This window comes from Hippocampus zosterae, chromosome 10, assembly GCF_025434085.1.
Source record: "Hippocampus zosterae strain Florida chromosome 10, ASM2543408v3, whole genome shotgun sequence".
Taxonomy (NCBI): domain Eukaryota; kingdom Metazoa; phylum Chordata; class Actinopteri; order Syngnathiformes; family Syngnathidae; genus Hippocampus; species Hippocampus zosterae.
This window is the reverse complement of record NC_067460.1, coordinates 15,175,885-15,201,136: the sequence shown is the minus strand read 5'-3', so window position 1 is coordinate 15,201,136 and position 25,252 is coordinate 15,175,885. Positions and strand designations below refer to the sequence as shown.

The window sequence follows — 25,252 nt, the reverse complement described above, 5'->3', positions numbered from 1 at the left end:
ATAAAACATTAACAGTGTGTCTCTTCACGCCACAACACCGTTCTTTGTAAACCCAGACCAAACAAACCCACCACCCTTTTTTCTTGCAAGAGAAAAACATTTTTGCCGACAAGTGCATTTACATAATGCTCTAAATCAGAGCTGGCCTGTCATGTTTCCGGCTCGTAACCAGCCATATACAATCCTGACTTCTCAGCCGTAAAAGACAACGCCGGTGAGCTAAGATGAGATCTTTAACACTTGGCTCGTACTGTGTTCAATGAAAGTCAAAAAAACTAGAAGAGATGAAGGTACAAACGGATGCAAAGAGGACAGCAGAGAATAAAAGAGGGGAAGGAGGTAATTTGATTGGGGAAGCATGTGTGTGAGCGTGCATTTGTGTGTGCTGCATGTAGGAAGGGCGAGGGTGGTGGGGGGTACTTCTATTTGGCCGGATCTGGTCCTGTCATCACGCTCCAGGCCTGGCTTCTCTCCGTGCCTGCAGCAGGTCTCAAACACATCAACACACTCGGACTCACACTCACAACGCTAAATGTGTGAGTGCTACAAATCGCCATCAGTCCATGAGCCAGATTTGTCTTGTGTATGTGCACGCGTATGTGTGTGTGTGTCACCCCCCTCTCCTCCCATGCAAGTATTTGCATACTCCTTAAACAACTCGCTAAATGGTTCAGCAGATTACAGAGCGCACTAAGTGGATTGTCACAGCTCGCTATCACTCACTGGGGGTGTCTCTCTTGTGATTAAAAGTGGCCAGATTCCCTCCTCTCACACACCCAGGCACATGCACACATTTGGACAGGTCATTCACAGCGCTTTGTGGTAAAAAAGTCACTCCAAAGACAACAAAAACAAGTGTAATATCCCTGGTACCATTTTATCCGGATCAAATGTTATGTTTCAAACATTGTACAGCAGCAAAATGCACACGAACCCCTAATTCTTCCTGACTTCCAATTGGCTTGTAAATCCATCCATTCATTATATTTATAAGAAATTATGCTCATGCAAATAATCTGCGTGTATTAATTGTAGTTGAAAAGTTAACATCAACTATGACGTGTTTTCGAACATGGATGGTGAGGGTGCTTATCTAATGTGTGCCGGGAGGTCATTCCATAGTTTGGAACCAGCAATAGTAGATAAAGGGGCCTTTCCACTCTGAGCTTCGCTTGGACTTAAGTACTTCCAGGCGCAGCGGGTCAGCTGAACTAGGCACCGGCCATGAGTGTAGGGATGTTGCAGCTTTGACAGCTGAGGCAGGGTGACACTATTTAGAGCAGGGGTGCCAAACTCATTTTTGTTGTGCGCCACTTGGGAGTTACATCTTCCCTTAGAGGGCCATAAAGACAGTGTGACCAAATAAATGTTTAATCAACACATTGTATTATTACTTGTACACAAAGGAAAACTATGATGGCTCACTAGTTTTGAAATCAGTCAGGTATTTGTTCAATTATTGCTCAAATGAGTAAAAAAGGGCAACAAAATGATTGCAAAATGTCACCGTTATTTATTATGTATGACAATTTGCTAAGTTGACACTGATGATTTGCTTTTGCGGACCTCATAAGATGACAAGGCGGGCCAGATCTGGCCCCCGGGCCTTGACTTTGACACCTGTGATTTAGAGATTTGAAAACAAAGAAGATTAGCCTAAAATGAACACTAAAGTGCACAGGAAGCCAGTGGAGGGAAGCCGGAAGAGGAGCAGTGTGCTTCCTTTTTTGTGTTCCACTTTGGAGCCTGGCAGCCGTATTTTGAGTCAATTGAAGCCATTTGAGGGAGGACTGGTGAGCACCAATGCTTTTAATACATCCATCAGAATTCTATATTTCTGCCTTTTTTGAACTGCTTGTCTCAAGCAGTTAAAACAATCCAATCATGGTTGTGTCAACCTTAACTCATTCAGTACCAGTCAATTCTGGACCAAGTTTGAAAAGACGTTTAACAATGTCTTTGGGAGTGAATGAGTTAGATAGAGGTTGAGTCAGACACTGCCTGTCCTGCATGAAAGAAAATGAGAAGCAACATTTGCTCATTAGTATCTTCATGATAAAAGGACACCAAAGAAAACAGTCATGGGCCAAGAGGCAACAACCCCTACACCACTGTAGTGTGTTTGTACAGTATATTGAGGAAGCACACTACTAATGCCCCTTTAATAAACAAACAAATACAACAACTCACTGATTTGAGACAATGTGAGAGCAACCGAACCTTCTGAGGACGCTGCTTCTTTCTTCTTTCTACCTACATTCTTGCTGCTGGAGGCTGTAAATTTCCCCAGTGTGGGACAAATAAAAGGTATCTTATCTTATCTTAAAAGCCTCACTTGCACAGCCTAGAGTTCACCACACAACACAACACGTACACACACGCACGCACAACACACAAAGCAGCGGTCACATCCATACCACCCATGAACATACTCCCAATAGGCTGAGAGGATGCCGCAGGCTTTTTTGGCTACCTTCTCACATACACACAAAAACACACTTACTCTGTACACTAACTGTGGATTACCGACATTAATGAGCTGATAGATGTTGAACAGAGGCAAAGAACCAGGCGATCACTTCCTTAGTGTGAAGCCAGGAGGGAGTAAAACCAACAGTTGTGTGTGTGTGAGTGTGTGTGTGTGTGTGTGCACCTAGGTTGTTATTTTGTTTTCTCTGTGCCTCACAGCAATGTGTCTGACAGAGGTTAAGTCTGAGAGATGGAGCAGCGCTAACCAAGCAGAGGCCTGCGGCTCTTGCCGAGACCCCATTGGCGAGGATGGGTACTGCTCAGCTTTGTCGAAGAAAACAGTAATAATGAGAGGAATCACTGGATGAAATCAAACAGGGATGGATGGTGAATCATTTGTATTTGAAAGCTTTAGAAATGTGGATTACGTGAAACACCGAAGAGCTTCACAAAGACATCAGAAGACGCTTTAATGAAATGTGGACTGCCAGTTGGCATCTTTAACCCGGAGCTCATTACAGCAACTTTACTTTTCTACACACGGAGAGAAGACATCTTTCTCTGCTCATCTCGGTGGCTGATCCACTCATCCTTTGCCCACGTTGCACACCAAATGACACGAGATGGAGACGGGTGGACCTGGCTCTTACAAGACTGTAAGTTCAGCTTAATTGAGAGAACCTCATGATTGAGGATGTGACGCCCAGAAGGCAGGCCACATTCTTACACCACCTCAGCGATCCTAAAGTGGAAACCAAAGGGTCGACACGAATAACAATTGAGCAATCAGAAGCAACCTATGGCGGACATAAAGGACGGATGATAAAACATGTACTTACAGTATGTGTCAATGGCAGGGCAAGAAAAACTAAACTGAACTTTCAACAAGCATTAAAGTTTGATTTTGCTCAAGCTGCACTTCCCAAATGACTAACCCTTTCTTCTGCGACGGTCCCTACTATGGCTTGTACAGACTACAATGTTTATAGCTTGATGCCTGCCGCTAATCATGTGTTTTTGTCAACAACATGGGTGCCTCGCCAAAAGCAACCAGTCGGTGGGTCAGTGCAGCAAACTCGCAGCAATGTGGCGCTAACATGTGGAAATATTACACCAAAAATAAGACCATCAAGTCTGGATACGACCGTAGCGATGCAAACCCTTCTGAAAAGGCATCTTGCCAATGCAAGCTGCGCATCATACATGATATATATATATATATATATTATATATATATATATATATATATATATATGCATATATGAAAACCAACTGAGCACCAAATCAGAAAGCACAATGCAAGGGAGGCAAGGGGGGAAAAAAAACTCTCTAAAGAAGAAACCTCGAACCCAGGCTCTGTGGGGTAACCGTCTGCCTCTGCTGGTTGGTTTGAGATGGGGAGACGGAAGAGAGGAACAGAGGCGAGAACGGGCACAACGACAGCTGTATCAACAACAGTAATGGTCCCATCGTGCCAATTATTGGAAATGTTCAGCCGTGGCACAATACCCAAAGGGTGCATCAAGACACATTCCTTGGTCTGTCATCCGATTGCCTTTTTATATTCAACAAATGCAAGCAAAACATCCAAATGTTGGATATGCTCTATTGTTGTCCTTTGTTTTGGGGTCCCTGATCCCAATTTGTGTTGCACTCATTGTTGGGTTTCCTGTGGCCGGGTTGCATGATGTTATAAATGTTGGTATTGCCTCCCCCATCTATACAACCCACAGTGGAAAAAAGACCCAGATGAGGCTAAAATAGCCAACTAAAATGCAACATTTCATGGAATTGTTACACTTCTAACCTGAAGAACACACTCCTCTTCAAAGGATGAACGTCGACACCAGTGCGGCATTTATTGATAGCAGCCCCTTTTAAAGTTTCCCCTCCTTTTGTGTCAACAAACGGCCATCTGTTAACTTGAGTCTCCACTTGATGCTTGCTATTTCCAGTTGGGAAATGGATCACAAAAATAGGTGATGAACGCTTCCATCAGCTGTGTGCTTCGGTGAAGGTGAACACATGTTTAATAGAGGCTGGTAAATTAAAGAGTATGACTGTACCGATGCGTGTATTTTAGCACATTGCTGCAGCCCAATAAAAATGGAAACATTGACAATCTGACATTTCTATTCAAATCAACTATGTGAGAAGGGTGAAGATTCAAAAGGTTTATGGTTCTCACTTTTCCTTTTCAAACATGTTGAGTAGGTAATGTTGTTATTTTTTTGGTTTGTTTTGAACATTTGTTTTATTGTTGGCTATGTTGATTTATTTGCCGTTTTGTTTTTTACTGTGTACATCACATGTTTGAAGATGAAAGGTTAAAATCATCATTGAAGCCGCTTACCCTGGGTGAAAGGTAATCAACGGTTTGTTTACTCATGGTGCCATTGGCAATCACTCCAGAAGTGTGTGATGTCATGTTGAAAAGGTCCATTGGCAACTAAATGCCAGCGCGAGCATTAGACCTCAGATGCGCCCATATGTCAACGGGGCAGTGTGAAAAGGGGCTTGTTATTATGGAAATGCCATCCGATTGGTGATCAACTTGGCCGACTCAATTAAGAAACAGATCGGGCATGATTTTTGTCAAAAATCCATTCGTGAAAGTCATGTGAAAACAAGCAATTTCTACAGCATCAACAAATACAACAACAAAAAACACAGCCGGCGTCCTGACCCTGCACAATCATCTGCTAAATACACACACACACACTCTCGCTCACACGTGCAAGGACACCTACAATCACCCACTTAACCCTTTGCCACTGGTGAAAAGCAACAAGATCTCTTAACAAGAGCTCGTCGTTTTCAATGAATTTTGCATGAAAACATGCCGCCGGAGCACCGAGTTGCCTGCTGTCATACTAGAGGAGTGCTAAATGTTTAATGACGACAACAGCGCGTGCACAACAGTGTGGGTTGTCAGGGTGCCGCTCTGAGGCCCCCGCCCCTCTTTCATCCTGACAGACTCACTAAAAAGCTCCTGATCCCCCTGCCATCAACATGGCACTGCCGCACTCCTTTCCTCCCACCCAGCAAGGAAACCTGGATGTAAATGAGCTTGGAGTACTACAGTGTGTGCGTGTGTTTGTGAGTAAGTGATAAAGATCGCGGCGGTTTAAAAGAAGACCCCCCCTCCTCCGCCTCCCAACATCACCATTAGACGAAGACGAGAGGAAATGAGGGAGAAGACAAGATGGCAGACGCCGACAGGATGCACAGTTGCAATGCTTGGCTTAAAATATTCCTCAAACATTTCACATCTGTCAGCTGTCTTTCTTCGGCTAAAGGAGCATTTGTCATCCTCCTCATCTCCTGTGGAAGCATGTGAGGAACAGCCACGTCGTCCTGGTTTAGGTTGCCGATAACGACATGACGAGGCCCACAGATCGAACAGCTTCACTTGGAAGGGACTCCAAAAAGTTTACAATCCAGTTTTTGAGAGAGGAGTTTGACGTTTTAAAACTGCTAGCAAGATTCGGAGTCATTTGAATGTATGTATCTACTGAAGCTAAACTATTTTGAGAAATCATCTAATTGTTACCCCTCCCCCAATATACAATGACTTTTTCCGGGTCTCCTTCCTATGTATTAGTTTTCAACGAAAATAAGCAACAAATTCATCCATATTTCAATAAATAACATTCGTTTTGGTCTTATAGGTTAGGATAAAATAAAGGCAAATTAACCTAGGTTGGGCAAATATCCAGAGCCACTTTCAAGCGGTGCAATACATTGTAACGATAATGCTCACATTGCCCGATTTATCGCTCCTTCCGATCATGTCACAGCCAAAAAGCAAGAAGAATAAAACTACGTTTTGGTGCATACAAAAATTAACGTTTGCGAGCAATGTTAGCTTCGGGTTAGGGACACATACTTGATTCCTCTGTGAAGTTGCTGAGGTGGGGTGAAGGGGGCCGACTTGTGTTTGGTTTAGGTGCTATAAAAACAGTGATAAGCTGCCTCTACAAGTTACAATAATGTGCAACGGCATACACCCACGGCTCTGCATAATACAGTCCGGAATCTATCATGAAAGTGGTGAGTGTATTGGTCTGGAAAGAAACCAGTCCAATCTGTAAATTGTTACCAGCAATCATTTCACTGTGATAGTTTCACCAGTCAAAGTCAATGGTGTCAGATCACCTGGCAGGAAAGGCAGTTTGAACCCTCCTATCAAAGCCTACTACAGGTGGATGCATGCACACAGATGCAAACACACACACACAGGCACACGCACACAAACACGAATGGAAGTTCATATGTGCGTTCAAATGAAGACAGGCTAAAGCGGGGTCAGAGATAAAAAAGGAGATTGCTATCACTGCTGAAGGATATTGAAGCCTTAATAAGAAAATATATATGGTAGTCAGCCTTAACATTTTCTTAGATACCTTTATTTGTTTTCCTGATAGCGATCCAAGAAAAACAATATTTAATGGCAGCAAATATATGGACCGGTATTCGTTTATAAGAAATTGCATTAGTTCACAAAATGAATTTTGACTCTTGAAAACCGCTTAATACCACCCCTCAACAATCCTCACAAGACTCATTTGGTTTTTGTGCCTCTTATTTCAAAAGAAGGAGCAGTTTACCGGGGTGTTTCGAGAAAAGAATACACACTCTAAATTACATTGAGAGAGTGGAAAAAATCTGAATCGTTTTCTCTTTGATTTTTTTTTTTTAGTGATTGTCCCGGGCATTAATCCCAAAATGTTTTGCATTATTGAAGATATGTTTTCGAGCAAAAATACAATTAGTAATCCATTTGAATTTTAAATGGTTAAAATATAAACGGGCATCAATTGCAGATTTAGGCAACAAGACCTCGCTGGCATCGGGTCAGGTCAGCGTTCACGACTACCATAAGACCAAAAATGGCATCCATGGTAGCATTCCCAGGCAAAAACCACTGCTGTCCCAAAGAACACAAAGAGTCGTCTCACATTTTGCCGATATAAATGAAGTCTGCTAAATGGACACATCATGGAAGGGGGCAAGACAAAGTGGTGGCTCTTCTGAGCCCCGACAGTGCTCATTAAACACGCAGCACAAGGAGTTGGCACCGTGCTTCATATTTGAAAGACTGTGGGATTTCTTCTGTGTCAAAAGGTATCTCAGGCTGAGCTGGTCAGTGTTAACATTTGACTATTAATTATTCCACTAGACAAGCCAGCCTATGATGAACATTCACCGCAGATGCGTGTTCTACAGGACACAGACACCTTTTTCCAGTCCAGTGGAACCTCCAGTTCCAAATGTCACTGTTTACCATCAATTCAAGTTACACAAAAATGTTTCATAGAAAAATGTGTGTATGTGTGTACTCATACAAACAATATTGGCATGGACTAGTGAATGCATCTATGCTGTGCTTCTTATTGTGCTGCATTTGCATTACCATCACTAACAATGTGCAGAATATTTTGCTGTAAACTCTAAGTTATAGTTGGATGCCTCAGCAGTGGAAGGCGTAAAACTATTGCATATGTGGGCAGAACTTCCGCCTCCACATTCTCAATTGTCCACTCAGAAATGACAAAAAAAAAAGTTTAAAAAGCACTTGATCTTCATGAGGAAAATACTAAACACTATTGTATTTATTGAATGAAAGAATCTCTTTACGCAATAAATGGTTAATATCAGTGTAATCATGTCAAAATAGCGGTCCACACACGGTTTTGCGAGATGAAGTTCCACCTACATTCAATACATTCACCCAATCCTAAATGCCAGAAGGAGCCACGTCCACTGCAAAGAAGCGCTGGCTTCTGTGGACGCTTGAGCGACTCCTCCAAGCGGTCAGAAAATTGCATTTGTCAACACAAACTGAATGCAGAAATAGGTCCCATGACAACACGTTGATTTTTTTCTCCTGGGAGCGGAATTGCGAGTAGCTTATAGGAAAGGTGTCATATTTAAACCATAAATATGAACAATTTTGTCAATCATGCAAAAATGTATGGCTCTCCATGGGCATTCCAGTATCTCAATCGCTCCATTTTTTTTCTACTTCACTCAAAGCTCGCTGGAACTATAACTAAAATTTTTGCTCGCAATGCAAAGTGTGGAGGGGAAAAAAGAATATAAAAAACTAATTTTCCACCCTTTCCGCACCTTTATATATGTTATGAAAAATGTCATGTTCAGTTAATCACACAAAATCGATGCCAACATAGTGACTGTAACAGTAAGTCTGGTTGGAAAAGCTCAGTTACTGTGCATTTGTAACTGTATTGCACCCATCCATCTATCCATCCATCAAATGAGATATATTTTATTGAGGTTTGCTAATAAACTGAGATTGGCTAGACAAAAGTCAAAATTTCCATAGACCACCCACTTCAGATTGATTTTAACTTGTGAGTTCAGTCCTCCCACACTGATGTGAGGCTGAGCAGATGGTGTGCATCACTTGATGAAATCCACTTAAGTATACTTTTACACACGCACGCACGCACGCACGCACACACAAAATCAACATTCAATCTGACATGTGAAATGGCGAAACTCATTCTGTGTGTGTGTGGGGGGGGGGGGGGACAGAGTGTTTTTTTTTTTAAAACAAGGCTATAGTTCAGCAATATGAGGCTCTATGACTACCCAAATAGTTGAAAAATGATCAATAGCCCCACAACCACTTCGCAAAAATATAATGCTAATAGGAGGACACACCTTGGTTGAGCATGTCCCTATGGTCAAGTTATTTTCAATTTTCAATTTTTTCTAGGTATGTATCAGCCTGTTTCATGATTTCGCCTGTTTTTTTTTTCTGCTGAACCACAATTCATAAGCGACATCTGATTTTCATTGGTTAATTTTTATAATTTTTAAGCATTTAATATTACTTTTAAATTATTTCGGTGACCACTGTGGGTTTTCCTGTCAGTAACAGAGCGGTAACAACAGTTTTTCTCCACGAGTGTATTGGCATGTAAGTATTTCTCCATTGTGAGACAAATAAAGGTTTTCTTATCTTATTTATTGTCTGCCTAAATGTGATTGTTGTTCGTGTTCAAATATCAGTTGCTTCTAGGCTTATAACACTGTGCCACTAATGCTCTTTGTTTGCCCATCGAAGGCATTTTGCATTGTGCTGATGGCTTTTTTTCAACACACATTTGACCATAAACTTCAACTGGGAGTTACAATTAACAGCATGAGACTTCGTTTGGATATTTGACTTAATGTGCCATAAGCAAAACAAATATTATTACTAATAAAAATAATAAGTAGGAGAAAAGTAAGTTAAGGTCCCATTGGATGTGGTTACTATAAAAATGCATCCTCCCTAAATAATTAACAACTCCAATTAAGTCCCCAACTGCTTTTTTTTAAACAATTTCATTCAAAGAGTAAGTATAATTTTATGACTTGATATAAAAATAAAATAAAAAAATAGAGGCATGTGACATTGAAGAAGGACTTAGGATGTTATTCTGGTGGAAACCTGTAAGGTAATTTGCCCTGAAGCAAAACCTCCCTCCACCTTTAAAGGACAACATGTTAAGTCACCAATGCAATTCGCGACAGTTCCAGACCTCGGTGAAAGGTTGAAATTGACTAGCTTGGATCCCATGACAGAAGCACTAAAGGCATTGGAGATGCATCGAATCGTGTTATGCAGCAAGGCTTATTGCAGACGGACCACGAGTGGCAAAAGTTGAGTTAAAGGTATCAAACTTCAACAAAGTCGCTAAAAATGGAATAACCTTCGACTGCTCTATCACCATGGCATCGTCTCTTACAAGAGGGAACTGGATCTGATTATCAGAAGGGTGCAGGGAGATGCTTGATTGCAGAAGGAAATTGAAGGAGAAAAGAGCGATGGGTAAAAGGATTGAGTGACAGACGGATGGAAGGATGATGAAGGCAAAGCTTCATATTTGGCCGCTATTATACTCTGTGTGTCCTCTGTGGAGTGGAATTTAGGACTGATAGGAGAGCCGCTCAGCATGTGAATCTACGGGTGCACATACAGTTGAATGTGAGGGGTTATTCATCACTTACCCCTTTTTCTCCACCTTGTCCTTGGTCTTCTCTCTGTCTCTGTCCCGATCCCGTCCCTTGTCTTTATCTCGGCCTTTATGTCTGCTCCGGGCCCGGTCTCTGCTGCGGCTCCTTCGGCGCCCGTGGCTTCCTCGGCGACTGCGGCTGCCGCTCCTGCTGCGAGATCGTCGGTGGCGAGAACGAGACCTAGGAGATGGAGGGGATTTTTAGACGACGGGGAATGAACAAAAGTGTGGACTTTGGGTGGAACGAAAATCGATTTGAAATGAAATTTTTGGATTTTGACCGGTTTTGGTCATTCAACCGAAGCGAATCAACATGTTACGTTTTAAAATGTACCGTCCTAAAATCGTGTCACACCTCGTGTCAAGATACCTGTATATATGGAAACGTATATTATGAATCTGTCGAAAGCAGCGATGCTTCTGATGTGGCTGATGATTTGTGCTGTACTATATTTACTGTGTATATTGTCTGGCCAAAATGTCCTTGTAAGGTTTGATGATATTGTCTATTTAATTCTATTTAACCACCTCTTGGTTATGTTTGTGGTGTTGTTATGTTATCTGTATTATATTTGTGTACTGCTGCATCTCGTCTGGTTTGGCCTTGTTTTCCTTTTTCCTTTTTGCCATTTACTGTGATGTTTATCATGAGCGATGGACGTGCCATTTACCTGGGTCTCATTTTTTGTTTTGTAATCACAAATCCTAGCATTTGAACACGGGTGTGTTGTCTATTTATATCCGCTGTAACTTGCTTTTTCCTGGAATTTGTGTGCCACTGCTTTTTGAATAGTTGAAAATGGTAAGAGTAGACAAAATGTCTACCAGACTGGCAATGACCGAGCACTCTAGTCTGCCGTTAAATGTTTTGCTGTCACGATAGCGGCAAATGATAAACCCTGTTGAGCTATGCGAGGTACATCAGCGACAGCAATTACGAGTGTTTATAGTTGGTTGAAGGCTTCACTTTTGCATCAACATGTGACAATAAATACTGTTCAAATGTTCATATAAAAAGGGGCCTGTTGGTTAAGACTCTAAATTATCCATAGGTGCAAATATGAGTTTGAATGTTTGTCTGTCTGCATGTGCCACGTGTTTGGCTGGCAACCAGTGCAGCTACGTGTACTCTGCCTCTCATCTGTAGTCAGCAAGGACAGGCTCCAGTTACCACCAAATGACGATTAGCAGTATTGAAAAATTGATGGATATTACTACCTATAGACGTATAGATAAACAATCTCCCACTGTCGTTGACGCATACGTACACTTTGGTCTACAATTAATCAAGCATGCATGTTTTTGGTGGCAGAATGAGAACCCGGAAAAGCCAAAAACATGCAAACTCTATACAGGAAGACCAGACACCAGCTTCAACTTGGGACTGATGGTCTGTGAGGCAGATGTGCTAACCACTATTCCATTGTACTGCGGGACGAATGGATAATTAATCCCTGATTTTTGTTTTGTTTTTTTGTTTGAGACAATCAGATTGAAATAGACACTGAATGGATCGAACTTATAAAGTGAGCTAAAGACAGTGTAGATTTTCAATGCACATCGCTCATAAATCTATACAGGGTGCTCCTAGTTCTCTCTTACAGTCTCTGTGGTTTCTGTCTATAGTTTTGACAATAACATATAGACAATATAATAAAATAATAGATTACATGACTTCAAAACGCTGGAAAAGTAGATTAAATCGACTGCAGATGACAGGCCACCTCTCTTCATGGAGTCGTTAGAAGAGATAGAGGCAATGTAATTCTTGTGACTGTCACCAAAAGGCTTCCTTTAAAGTGCTCTGCGTTCATCTTTCCCTGTGTGGGTGTAATGCCGGTTACATTAAATCAAACACACACACACACACGCTGCGGAGATATAGCCAATTAGAGGTCGGCTCAGAGGAGGACCAGTCATCGGTATTGATCCCACTGCTGACCCCCTGGTCTCCAAAAGATTTACAGTGGGAAGATTTACTCTCTTGGTTAACACACACAAGCGTGACTGCATAATTGTATACACACACAAGCGCGCGCGCACACACACACACACACACACACACACACATGTATGCATGGAGGGAGCAACAGATATGACAAGCATTAACCAACTGAAGCCATATAGAAACGTTTGGTAGTCATAACACTTGTGTGAGATTTTGTCAGGGTGTACATACTACTGGATTTGTGGAAAAGCGACCACCAATGATTGGAAACCCCAGAAGAAATCAGCTGCTGAGATAACGTTATTTTCCAACATCTATCATTTTATTGATTTGTCTATTAAAAAAAAAAAAAAGTCAAACCTGCTGTCCACAAGCTTTATTGCTTTCACCCCCTCCTTTATTAGTTTGCAGTTTGGGACATCCACAGCTGTCTCTCTGCCGACTGGAAACTAATCATTTTCTTCAGACACCTGTCACCGTACAAACAGACAACAGTCTGACAACTGTTGCAATCAATTAGGAGCAGGGGAGACCATCGCAATGGCTGGAGAGGAGCGGCTCCATTTCAAGTCGCCTCCGTTGGAGATGGGGGTTGCAGTTGGGCTTTATTTTTTGGGGGGGGTGATAAAACGGTGCAACATTGGCTTGACTAGTTTTTTTGTCCTTGTGTGAATGTCCATTTGACAAGCTATCGTCAAAGGTTAAGTTACATTATGGACTCATGTGACTACTTTTTGGCAGTTACCGTTGGTATATCAAATTCATGTTAAATGAGCATGGTTTAAAGTGCCTCTGATAAACCCCCAATGAAGTTCAGATGTTCAAGCAGGCTTTTCCAGATCCCCGAGGGTCAATTTGTCCTTTGACGAGGCAAAGGACAAATGAATGTGGGGAAAAGTTTTGACATTTTTTTGAACAACAACATGGCATTTGAGCAGGAACGTGTAGACTTTTTACATCCACTGAAAGTTCTTGATGACTATAAAAACACAAGTCATATTAGTTTTCACTTTTTCAAACCTGAGTTGAAATAAACTGGAAAGCTTGGGAGGAACCTCCAAACGGAAAACGGCAAGAACAGGTGATTTCAATGAGCTTTTTAGGGAGTAATTAATTTCTTGAACTTTGAATTGCTCCTGTCATTTAATGTATCCTACTTTCTGCACAATTACTTTCCCTGAACCTTTTGTCTACTGCACTGCTAAGATGCAGCTGAACAGAACCCCAAGCGTGAGCATCAATTTTAATCAAACAGAGGTAAAAGTATTCATTAAACACATTTGGGGTGTTTATCAGTGTGTACCAGAGCAGCCATTAAGCTGCACAGAGAATCAGAGCTAATGGGAAAAGGGAAAGAAAAACATTGGTATTTTGGGGGTTCGGAGTCTCTAGGCGAGATAATTCATCAATCGCACAAAGAGACTTTGGAATGAATGACTCTGTGTGCTGACAATGCCCGCGCATGTTTGTAATCAACAGTACATGAGGGAAAAATAGGACAGAATTGCAGTGTTCCAAGCATTCGTCTTACATTTCCCGCCAAGCAGGCTGCGACCAGAAGCCGCAGATGCATTAGACACAAATCTCAGTCTGTGTTTTTGTCTCCCTCCGTTCTCTTTCCCCTGTGAAGAAACAGCCCACTTCTGGGGTGTGATGCAAATTAAATTTACTGTAGCTAATAGAGTGAGCCTGCGCTGCTAAATGTCAATTTCCTGACCAAGTCCTTCCCCTTGGAGAAGGATTAGCTCATTTGAGGCTGGGGATAAATGGGCTAATGCAGGACACACACAGATAAACAGTTGTGGCTGGACCCCAGGCCAAGTCTTCCCTCTGCTTTACATTTCATCGGCCTTATTATCTCCAGGGAAAATAGGTGTCCCTACGGCCGAAACATATTTTCATTTCTAATAAAAGGCCCTTGCGGTTTGCCCCACATATGAGCCCCCGATACACACGCTGTCCCCAATCACTGGCTTGTTTCGCCATCCCTCCCTCGTTTCGCCATCCAGTCCATTAAAATCCCAGCTTTGCAATTGGCTGGGACCATTTTCCTGGTGAATTATCAATAGAGTAATTATACGGCATGTTGGGAGCTGGGCTAACGCTTATCACCGCTGACCCCCTGGTGTGTGCGAGGATATGATCCCTCACCACAGCCCATTGGGGTAATTATGTGGTTGGGTGTGAAGCTGGATGGTGTGTTACCCTTATCAGTCAGTATTCTATTTCTGCATTTTATTGAAAATTGAACATTAATAGCAGCGACGCGATACAATGCGTGTCAGATACCGTTCAGGTGAACGCCTCCGCTGGCATCTGACCCCGGCTGAGTCATTATTTATACCGCAGCATGTGAGGACGGGTGCTGAGCATCAACATAGGCACAGATGAAACCTTATCTTAAAGCCATTTTTGCAGAATTGATTTTTTTCCCGTCCTTTGTCCATCCCCCATCGAATGCTGGGAGTATAAAACAAACTCTAAGTTTTGTCCAGATATGCGGACATAATTGGAGGAACAACAAATCCAGTGGTGTTCTTACAACCGCCTTGCAGAGAGAGTCTCTGTCCATTAAGCTCCTACGAGCGAAGATCAACAGTCTTGTGACCCTAATGCTATCATATTTCAGTGGATGCCAGCGATAGCGACCCGTGTGTGACCGGGATAAATCTTTCACCAGCAGAAAGCCCCTGACAAGGGAAGGAGGGGCACTAATGATATCATAACATCATCAGGACTAATTTCACATGAAGAACTGTATCATTTTGGGGGGAGTACAAAAGTTTTAACTAAGCTCACGGCGTTTGAAAGTGAAGAGAATGGCTTGATTTTTCATGGTTTTCAAAGCGTCATTTTATACAATGGGCCTTTTTTTTTAATCATATAATTTAGACAGGGTTATTTGCACTTTACAGAGACAAACGGAATTTCTGATTGGACATCTTGAGATCCAAAGTTTTGGTATGCTTATCTCCGACATGTCCAATGCACCTTGATCAAGCACAAACTCCTCTTAGGTTTATGTAAACAAACCACCCCTCCACCCACACACAATCTATGGAACTATAGCTTCTAAAAACGCTTGCTTGGCAGCAATATTACCAAGACAGGCTGAAAAAGAAACGGAACAGATTTGAAGAATTTCATTAATGTGCTGTTCCCTGTCGAGTTATTTCCACTCACGGTGCACACAGCAGCAGCTAAGTATCCCCACTTAAAAGTCACTTTTCTCTTTTTTTCTGGCATTTCACTGTCTCTAAAAAGCACCTTGAGTGAGCAGTGTGTATTTGCTACTGCCAAAAGACGTGGAAAACAGCTGTTCCCGCCTGACGCTGCCAGCTGAACGGAATGCAAATATGTTAACCATCTAGAATTTATTACTTTTGAGTGCTCTTCAAACGCCACGGCAGACACAAGTTTAATTTATGATATTCCTCTAATTATAGGAGCTGTTGAAATCATTTCCCAAGCTGCTTCCTCCTTCCAAACAGTCACATTATCTGTTCCCTCAGTTCACAGCGTACACACACAAGCACATACACACACTAAACGCACAAGGAATCGCTGCAAAGTAGGTGATTGTGAAGACAATTAAGACAGCAAAGGCAGAGCATGAAAGATCCACAGAGATGAGGGGTTTTTTTTGTTTCCCACCCCCCACTCTCAGTCCTCCCACTACGCCATAAATGCAATGTTTAGATTTGTCATAATCTGCTGTTTGCCTTCAATTTAAGCAGGCGTCAACACAAACGTCTGCAATGCCTCGCCTTGCTGTGAAGCAAAAATGAGACGGCGGGCGTGTGGACCACCCACCCATACACACACACACTTACAGGCACAAGCCACAAGGTCAAGTCATTCAGCAGAGTTCAAAGAGCCCTTAGATCTATATGAAGCTACGCCGGGCAAGCAACGATGAGGGCAAAGACGAATATGTGCAAAAAGACGCCTTCAGTATGTGCGTTGATTCGCCGGCGTCTTCATCGGCGCATGTGCCGAGCGTCAATCAGCCGGGCCGCCGCAATCCTAAACTCGGTCGTCTGGTGAGCGCCTCGCACCTTTGGCCCGCACACAGCCACAGCATGACATGACACCCATTAGCAGCTGGAGATGTGGAGGCCTCGGCTACAAGGTCAAGTGAAGGTCATGCTTAGAATAGGTGCTAACTTGCCAACTCGCTCACAGTCACTCATGCAGACTGAGGCCAGCTTGTTCTTGTTCCACCATCGCCTTGCCCACCTTGCTCCTGCCAATCAATCACAGCCCTCAAGCAATTAATTATGGCTGGCTAGGAGACAGACGTAATCGGTTGCCAAAGTGTCCGTCGAAAAGAGGCTGAACAAGATGGTGGATGGGACTGTGATTGAGACAGCAAACTAGATCTTTGCGCACTGTTCCTAACCTCAAAGGCTGAAACTTTTGGATAACATTTTGTTAACTCAAGCACACTGGTTTTGGTTTACTTTCATGTACATTTCACTACATTACAAACCCTCAAATGTCAATGACCAAACCTAAACAACAGTCCAAATGGTTGATCTCAAATTAGATTTCAACTACTTCCAATGGTCAAATATCTATAAATAAATAGGTCCCTAAAGGACAGTATCATGAGGAAAAAAAACTACAAAAAGTTTGCTTAACAATTTAATTGCGGTTAACTCAGTACCAGCCAATTCTGGACCAAGTCTGAAAAGACATTTAAAAACGTCTTTGGGAGTGAATGATAACAAACTCATTCTTTTCACGATACATCAAAGCCCATTTTTTTTCCATCAGCCAAATAGACACAAACTAGACTCTGTGGGAACTGAACTGTTGGTGTCATCTTTAAGCCTGGTGTCCAGATTTTGTATTACAGCGATGGCATAGCCTCGACATGCTCCACTGATAAGTGAAGTTAGAATTGGCAATTTTAATATTTGGAATGACTAAATGACTGTCAGTACTTTATGCAGGTAGAGTATGGAAGTCAGAATTTTGTTACCAGGAAAAAAAAATGGTTTTAAACACAGTCAAGTTCATGATGAATGAAATCTAGGGAAAGGGAAATAGAAAGAAAGCTGGCTCTAATTAGCAGATGTGCTCCTTCTCCACTCGGAGAAGATGTAGATTTCTGCCTCTTGTACACATTGCGTATTTATGAAGTGGCACGAGATCTAAGGGCCCTTAGCATAACAGCCTTTTATTGCTTAAATGTGGACGGTTGGGCCCCGTGTGCTTAAGTGATTTAGGAACACGCTCACAAGTGCGGTATAAGAAAAATCATAAAGGCTGAGGAAAACCATGTGGGCGGACTGTAACAGGCACCAAGGAAAGGGCCGACAAAAAGCAGACGTGCATTCCACTACTAAAGGGAAACTACACTTAATTAAACACCCAAGAAACAACTTGGGAAAGGACTGTTAAAAAAATACAGCACTATCAGTTTCCAACAAAGTTGCCTTTTGACAGACCTTTTTTTGTTCATGAAATCATGTCACGATGAACAAGAGCCAACACCAAGCGGCCCATCAGGAAATTAACAGAAAGTGAAAAGAAAACACTTACTTACATATGACCACATAAAACATCTTTTATTTCTAGAACTAATCCTCACTGGAAGACACCCAAAAAAGAAGGATCCTGATGTTTTATTATGGTGTTACAGAAACTAAACTAAACTCGGACAATATTGAAGGAGACCTCAGATTGTTAAATGTAGTCAGACAAACTCTTGGTCGCTCGAACTTCAGGTACAGTATTCTTATTTAATCGCTGGCATTGGGCCAAAACCTCCCATGTCACTTTTTGATACATTTCACATGTTTTCACAAATCCATACTAATGATGAGTCTACACGTGTTATCTTTACAAATTCAAATACGATTTCATCACTTGGAGATGCAGGTATGTCATATTAAATACACATACCCTTGATTGAAGAAGTGTGTGTGATTATTATACTTTGTATCATAATGGAGGAGCAAAATGATCAAATATCTTTCAGTCTGATGCCTTTAAAGAAAACTACCATCATTGGAATTTGACTATAAAGTTCCTTTTCCCCCAAACAATTTTTGAACTTCAGTGTTGTAATAGCTGGACATCATTCTTATCATGCAAACTTGTTCTTGTGCAATGTGACTTTTTCTCATACCGTTTTATTTTATTTTGCTCCATATCATGACTATTATTGTAATAGTACAATTTTCATCAAGGAACTTTTTTGGAACATTCCAATTTTATTCTCGACTATATTAAATGGCATTGTGCTTTTTCTAGTCATATTTTGACTTTAGTCTGATTTTGTTCCTTTTCATAGTGACATTTCTTGTTATGTGCTTTTCAGTTCATATTTTAATAATCTGACTTTGTTCTTATACATTACGACATGTTACAACTTTGCCATTCTGACATTCGCAAAACTTTATTTTATTCTTAGAATTACGACTTTGTCCGTACAATATTCCAACCTTATTCTTGGAGCACTACTATGACATTTTTATAACATGCCCATTCTCTCATTGTAATTATAACTTTAGGTTTACTATTACATACTATTTCTGATCAAATACTTTATTCTAGAAACATTTTTCATGATATCAGTACTCTTTTTCTTCGTAATTGCACATTTTTGTTCCTTTTCCAGTGCACTAATATTCTTTCGCATTTTTTATTAGTATGTCAAAGCCCAGATTTAAACGATGCCACAAATCACTCTGTTATTTTAATATCCCATGCTGTGAGTTGAAGGAGGCATTTGGCATTAGTCACCTTCAATTGCTTGACTGCATTTAAGTAACTGAATGTTCCCCCGATTTTGATTTTAAGCCAAAATAAAGAGTCACACAAGGGATCTGCACTTTGTGGTGCCCAATGACACAAAGGTTAGTCATGTATCCTTTGGCCAACCCGTCTATTTTAACTTCCTGCTCGTATCGTCAGCCCAAACAGACCGAGGGGAAAGCGAATAGAAAATATAGAGAAAGTGTTTCATTACGTTCAAAAAGACTGTCAAGGTTTTAGTCAGGCCACACTTATTTCATTTCTGTGCCACAACGACATGAGTGGCTGTGTGATTGAAACCACGTGTGTGAATGTTTGTGTGCTCGTCGTCCACATCCCACTGACAAGTGCGGGCAGCCCTTCCATTAGATGTAATTTTCTCTCAAGTTGTCCACTTGGGGAGGAGATCAGCTATGACGGAGGACTCATTTTTTTGCTTTGTTTTGTTTTTTGGCACAGCAAGACAACGCAGGTGTCTCCACTTTATGATGAGTTAAGGTCCATACTGACACATCAATAATTCCGGGCTATCATTCAACCACTCTCTTTGTGAAGATTACACAACCAAATCAAAAGATCAAAAGATAACACATTCAAATATTGTTACATCGTAAACGTTCTCACGCTTACTTTTAGGCTGCGTTGATGAACGTCAGCTAAAAGTCAGTATTGTGCCAGCACATTATGAAGACATACTTGCAGGAAAATGTCCATATGGTTTGAGCCGGATCGTAACCAGATTTCAAGGTAAACACGCCTGACTGAGGTTTGTCCATGCATGCTCTCAGCTCACATCTCCAAGGGCCCGCTCAAAACCTGGCCACCTGACACACGCACACGCACACACACAGACACACACACACACACACGTACGTACGCGCCCTTCCCTTAGTATGTGTGAAGCATGGCTAGCAGATTATTAATTAAGTCCCAATTTGTTGTCATGTACACAAATTTAAGATGGAGAGTGCAGTTTCAGAAGAGTTGTTTTTAAGTCGTCTCTGACAGACAGTCAAAACTAGCGACTGAGGTTGACTGTCGCAACTAAACAGGAAGAAAGAGGCTCCATCTCAACCATTCACACTCTCAGGGGGCTAGTGCTAAAAACAATGCTAATAGAAATACATAATTGGGTGTGCCTTAACCCAAAAACGGAAAGAAGAGAGATGTGGTTGCACAAGTGTGCACACCCTCTTTTTACTGGGATATGACTGTGTTTAGAATTAACTAATCACATTCAAACTTGTGTAGAATGGGAGTCGGCACACACCGAACACAATTGAAAGTGCCGATAATATCCTCAAAGAAATTTCAGCTCGCTTAGTTGGGGTTTTCTGCCTTTTTTTTCAGGAAGAGGCCTAATTTTTATTTTTTGCCAACACTGACTGCCATTTTGAACTCTGTACAATTCCTGCCACCTTGACTCAGGCCACAGTTCCACCAAAAGAAATTCAGCCTTATAGCATGTTGCTGCCATCACTACGCTTCACAATAGGTATGGTGTTGTTTTTAATAGGTGATAAGCAATGTTTTGTTTTCACCAAACATACCTTTTGAAATAATGTCCAAAAAGATCAACCTTTCTTTTAATTGGATCACATTACAGTTTACCACCAAGGTGTGTAAGATTTTGTAACCTCAGACAGGAAGACTTCTCGACCAACCAACAACAATTTGGGAGTTTGGTTGGAGAGAGGAGTCTATAATCCCATAAGTGAACGTAATGAAGGTTGACTTGAGGGAATCAGATTTCAGATCGGTAATTTACAGGCTGCTTTGTTAGCCAACTCAGTGACGACTGCTTCCAATAAAAGTCAAAAAAGGACAGATGGCACATTTGTTTTTTTGTCAGATTTTTTTTTTTTTTTTTTAACCGGAGTTTAGAGCAGATTGTCATATTCAAACGTTGCCATTCGGCCTCTATAGCAAAGCAACCTGACCACCATGCACCAACCGCCATCCACATACCCACTGCCCTATAAACAGTGAGCTTTGTTTCATGCAGATCTGGTTGCGAGCAACTGGTAGAACCTCTTTTGCTCTCTCTCTGTCCATCATGCTCTCTCACTCTTTGCTTTACAGCCCAGGGTGTTATAAGACCGCAGGCCGCCAAGCAGCTCCAAAAAGCTCAATGACAACACACCAGTCCTGCCAATTAGAAATAATTAGACAGCCATTTCAGTGGCAAGTCAATTTAAGTAAATATATAACGATGCAATGATGCTTATTAAGCGGCCCGAGCCAGCAAGGAGCGCGGCCTCAAACGCTTTGGTGCTGCAGAAAATAATTATGCCAGTGATCACAAAGCGAGCTGCACATCTCTGTACTTCACCTCCACGCGTTTCAAAAATCCACTTCATTAGCTCCCGTAATTAATCCTCCAATAATTGCAGGAAAAGCCCAGTTTACCTCCCTTCGTTTCTAATTATCATCTTATAAATAGTTATGGTTCTAATTAATGTGTTCATTAGGCAGGATATTTCTCTCAAAGCCTCGCTGGGAGCCAAAGGTCCGGCTTGGCTCTCTGTGAAGCCTAAGCAGCCAGAAGGTGAGGCCATCCTGCCTGCATTTGCTTTTATTTTACTACATTCAACCTCCTAATTGGCATTTAAAACCCAATTTGGAAGAACTTCAAGAAGCTTAAATGAGGGAGAGAGAATGAGACTGAGAGAAGGAGCAAAGGCGAGCGAGAGAGACAGCGATACAGTTGGTGCTCATTTTCTAATGCCAGAGCTGAAAGCATGTCTGACTCCTCCTCTCTGTTGGTGTGGCCAGAAGGACGCGCCTTTTTACTGTCATCAAGTCCACACAATGAAGGCTTAACATTTGATTTGACATGATGCAGGTCTGACCAAATATCCTAAGACTGTCATTATTTGTCTGGTCATCTTGCGACTTCAAAATGACAAAAAGGGGGCTAGAGTACTCTGTAGTTCGGAAGAAGTAATGATAGTGGATATGTATAGATAGATACATATATAGATATATAGATATACAAGTAGCGATTTAACTCTTGTACTGAAGTTTATTTTTTCTAAAAAGCAAAAAACTAAATAAAATGTATATTAGTGCAAAATGTAAATGTTCTTTTTATCGTCATATCTATACAGTAGAATAGCCATTTTTATAACTCAGCAAATCTCTTTTTATGAAATTGCATAATGTTCATACTGAAAAAAATGGTGTTACATGTCAGATCTGTTTTGGTTTTTGCATTGGCTCAGCTTTCATACAATGAAAACAACTCATTCTAATCGCTTTGATAACCTTGTGAAGTGTGTAACAAATGTTGAAGTAGCTGAAGATAAGTAAAAATTATTATTTTCAGGCTCGACGGAGACAAAAATTCCTTGGGCACAAGACAACGCATGCCGAATCATTTTTCTTGAGGCCTAGAAATACAAACAATTCCCGTAAGTAATACTAGTGACCTGATGGATACAAACCTCAACATCCCCACTTTGGAAAGTTTGGGATGCAAACAATGGAGAGAACCCTACATAAAGTCGACTAGCCGCCAGAAGAGCGTGGTCCGAAAACACCAGCGCACGAAAAGCGCCTCACTGTGAAATGGCACGATTGAAATAATAGCCACATGGATGACTGATGGAGAGAAAAGGAGGAAATCCCTCAGTGTTCATTTGGGACCATCTTCCTGACCTCACAGGATTGCCAATATGAGACAGTATGATGGCTGGTTTTGAGGTGATTTTTTTTTTTGGGGGGGGGGGGGGGTTGTTTTCTGGGGAGTGTACATGTTATGCAGTGCAGACAAGCCTGCCACCCCGGGGAGTAAGCTAGTGTGTTTTGAGGCTGTAGGATGGAGAGGTGTGCTGGAGTGGTGGAGGCAGGTATTGGAGGATGGCTGGTGGTGAAGGTGCGGAGGGGGAGAACGGCGCTTGCGGCGAAGAGCGGATGAAAGCGGCTGTCTATGTCAGTCACTTATTCCTCCCTTTGGTAAATAAAGGTTTCTGACAACAAAGGCGAGCGGCGTTTGACTGGCCTTTACAGCAGATAAATAAAAAAGACAACACAGAGAAAGAGTGAAGAATGAAAAGCAGCACTGCATAAAAAAACTGCGGTCAGATCTCGCAATGGTGAGCATGTTGAGGTTTGTGCAGTAAACCGGGTCATCTTTCAGCTTAAATCAACACCTTGCCCATCCGCTAATAGGAGGAGAAGGAAGAAGAAGTGATGCCGTAAGAGAAGACCACATCAACAGAGCACTACTTAATGAGGGAAATTACTCTGGGATCGCTTGGGCTAAGCCGTAAGAGAAGACCACATCAACAGAGCACTACTTAATGAGGGAAATTACTCTGGGATCGCTTGGGCTAAGCAAATACTCAAATTCAAATCGACATCACACTTGTGAGAATGTAATTTTCAAAATATAAAGGCTGCATTTTTTTTTTTTACCTCTGCTCAATTTTGTCGCCTACATTTATTTATGGATACATTTATTTATTTATCCAGCATCTACGTTTAATTCTTAAGAATAAATAACCAAAATCTTTAAAATCTGTTTTATTTTACTATATACTACTTATTTCAAGCGTCAATTTCACTTGTCATGTCGTCAAACATACTCACTAAAATTTCGCCTTTAAAAAAAAGGAAGTGACACCCAAAACCACCTGCAGCATCACCTACACATGCACGCACGCACAGTACAGTGTGCATCAAGATCTGACACTTGGGAAATTACTGATCCAAGTGGTCTGGTTAAAAATTTTGCCCAGCCCACCTCTTGTCTTCAACCCTCCCTCGACTTGACCTTGCACACTCGGTGTCAGAGCAAGACGGGAAAACCTATCTAGCAGATGTACGACACTTCATCTCATACAGGGGAGGGAAATTGCTGAGTGAAATACTTACCAGGCCACAACTCAGCTTTACACACATGCACACACTTACAAAAGTGGAGTGTTTGTGTGTTTGGCCGGTCGAAAATAGTGGACATGTTATAGGTCTAAACCAGGGTGATTCTCAAACGATTAAAGAGCTCGTCTGAGCTTTTTGTGAAGATGGATTAGGATGAAGTGCTCCGATAATGTCAACACAGCGCAGTGCACACAAAGATTCTGTTCCACTAAGCAATTGGAATCTAGTCCTCCGAGTCGGAAATCTAGCATGATCAAACAAAAACAAGGGAGGATGAAGCATGGCAACAACCGGGAAACACAAGACACAAAATGGAACAGGACAAACGAGAGGCAAGAATGGTTTTGGTTTTACGAATAATTTTTGAGTAATCACAAATCAAAAAAAAAAAAAAAAAGACTGTGGAAAGACAGTGTGAACGTGGAGTTGTTTTTTTTTTTTAAACAATAAGAACGCTGACACGCATTTCTCATCACAACGGAGCATTATTATCCTCGGAAAGGATTTTTTTTTTTGCAGGAGATTACTTAATACCGATGCCTGTGTAGCCACCATCAGGTGTGATGGCAACCTGACTGAATGACTGACTGAGCCACACGTTTAACCGTGATGGCCGTCGGACGTGACAGCATGGCGTCGCGCCTGTAGACAGAGCGCAGCAGAAGTCGGGCCTGTGATTAGGCTGTGATGAGAGGCTGCGTCACTGTCGTCGGACCCGAGCTGTATACACATACACACACACACACACACACACGCACACAAATTACCACACTGTGCAATGGGTGCGCATATCTGCATGTGCATGCTCTGTCGGCTGCTACTGTGTTTGCTGCCAGGACCCACGCGCACGCGCGCGCGCGCTCGCACACACACACACACACACATACACACAGCCGCAGAGAGGGAGGCCCGGTATGCCTGTTCAGATCAAAGAGAATAAACATTAATGGCAAATAGGTAATCTGCTCCTCTTGTCTGTTTTACATTTCAGGGCAAGATTGACTGCCTCTGGGGGACCAGGTTCTCCTGATTGAGGGCAGGGAGAAAAAAAGGAAAGAGAAGAGAGAGGGAGGGAGCCAGGATTGATGGTAACCAAATGATCGACTATTATTCTTATTTCATGTATTTCTGTATTCTTATTCATGTAGGAGCC

At 41.9% G+C, this 25,252-nt stretch overlaps 1 protein-coding gene across 3 annotated transcripts in view; it reads right to left on the bottom strand.

The window, feature by feature from the left end:
* rsrc1 (arginine/serine-rich coiled-coil 1) overlaps positions 1-25,252 on the bottom strand; it is a 114,586-nt gene that overhangs the window by 82,834 nt on the left and 6,500 nt on the right. For 2 of the 3 annotated variants that reach the window (XM_052079283.1, XM_052079284.1), the window contains exon 4: positions 10,495-10,680. In XM_052079283.1, the coding sequence (XP_051935243.1) occupies positions 10,495-10,680 (186 nt within the window). The remainder of the gene's footprint in view (positions 1-10,494; positions 10,681-25,252) is intronic. The other variant, XM_052079285.1, reaches the window with a different exon arrangement.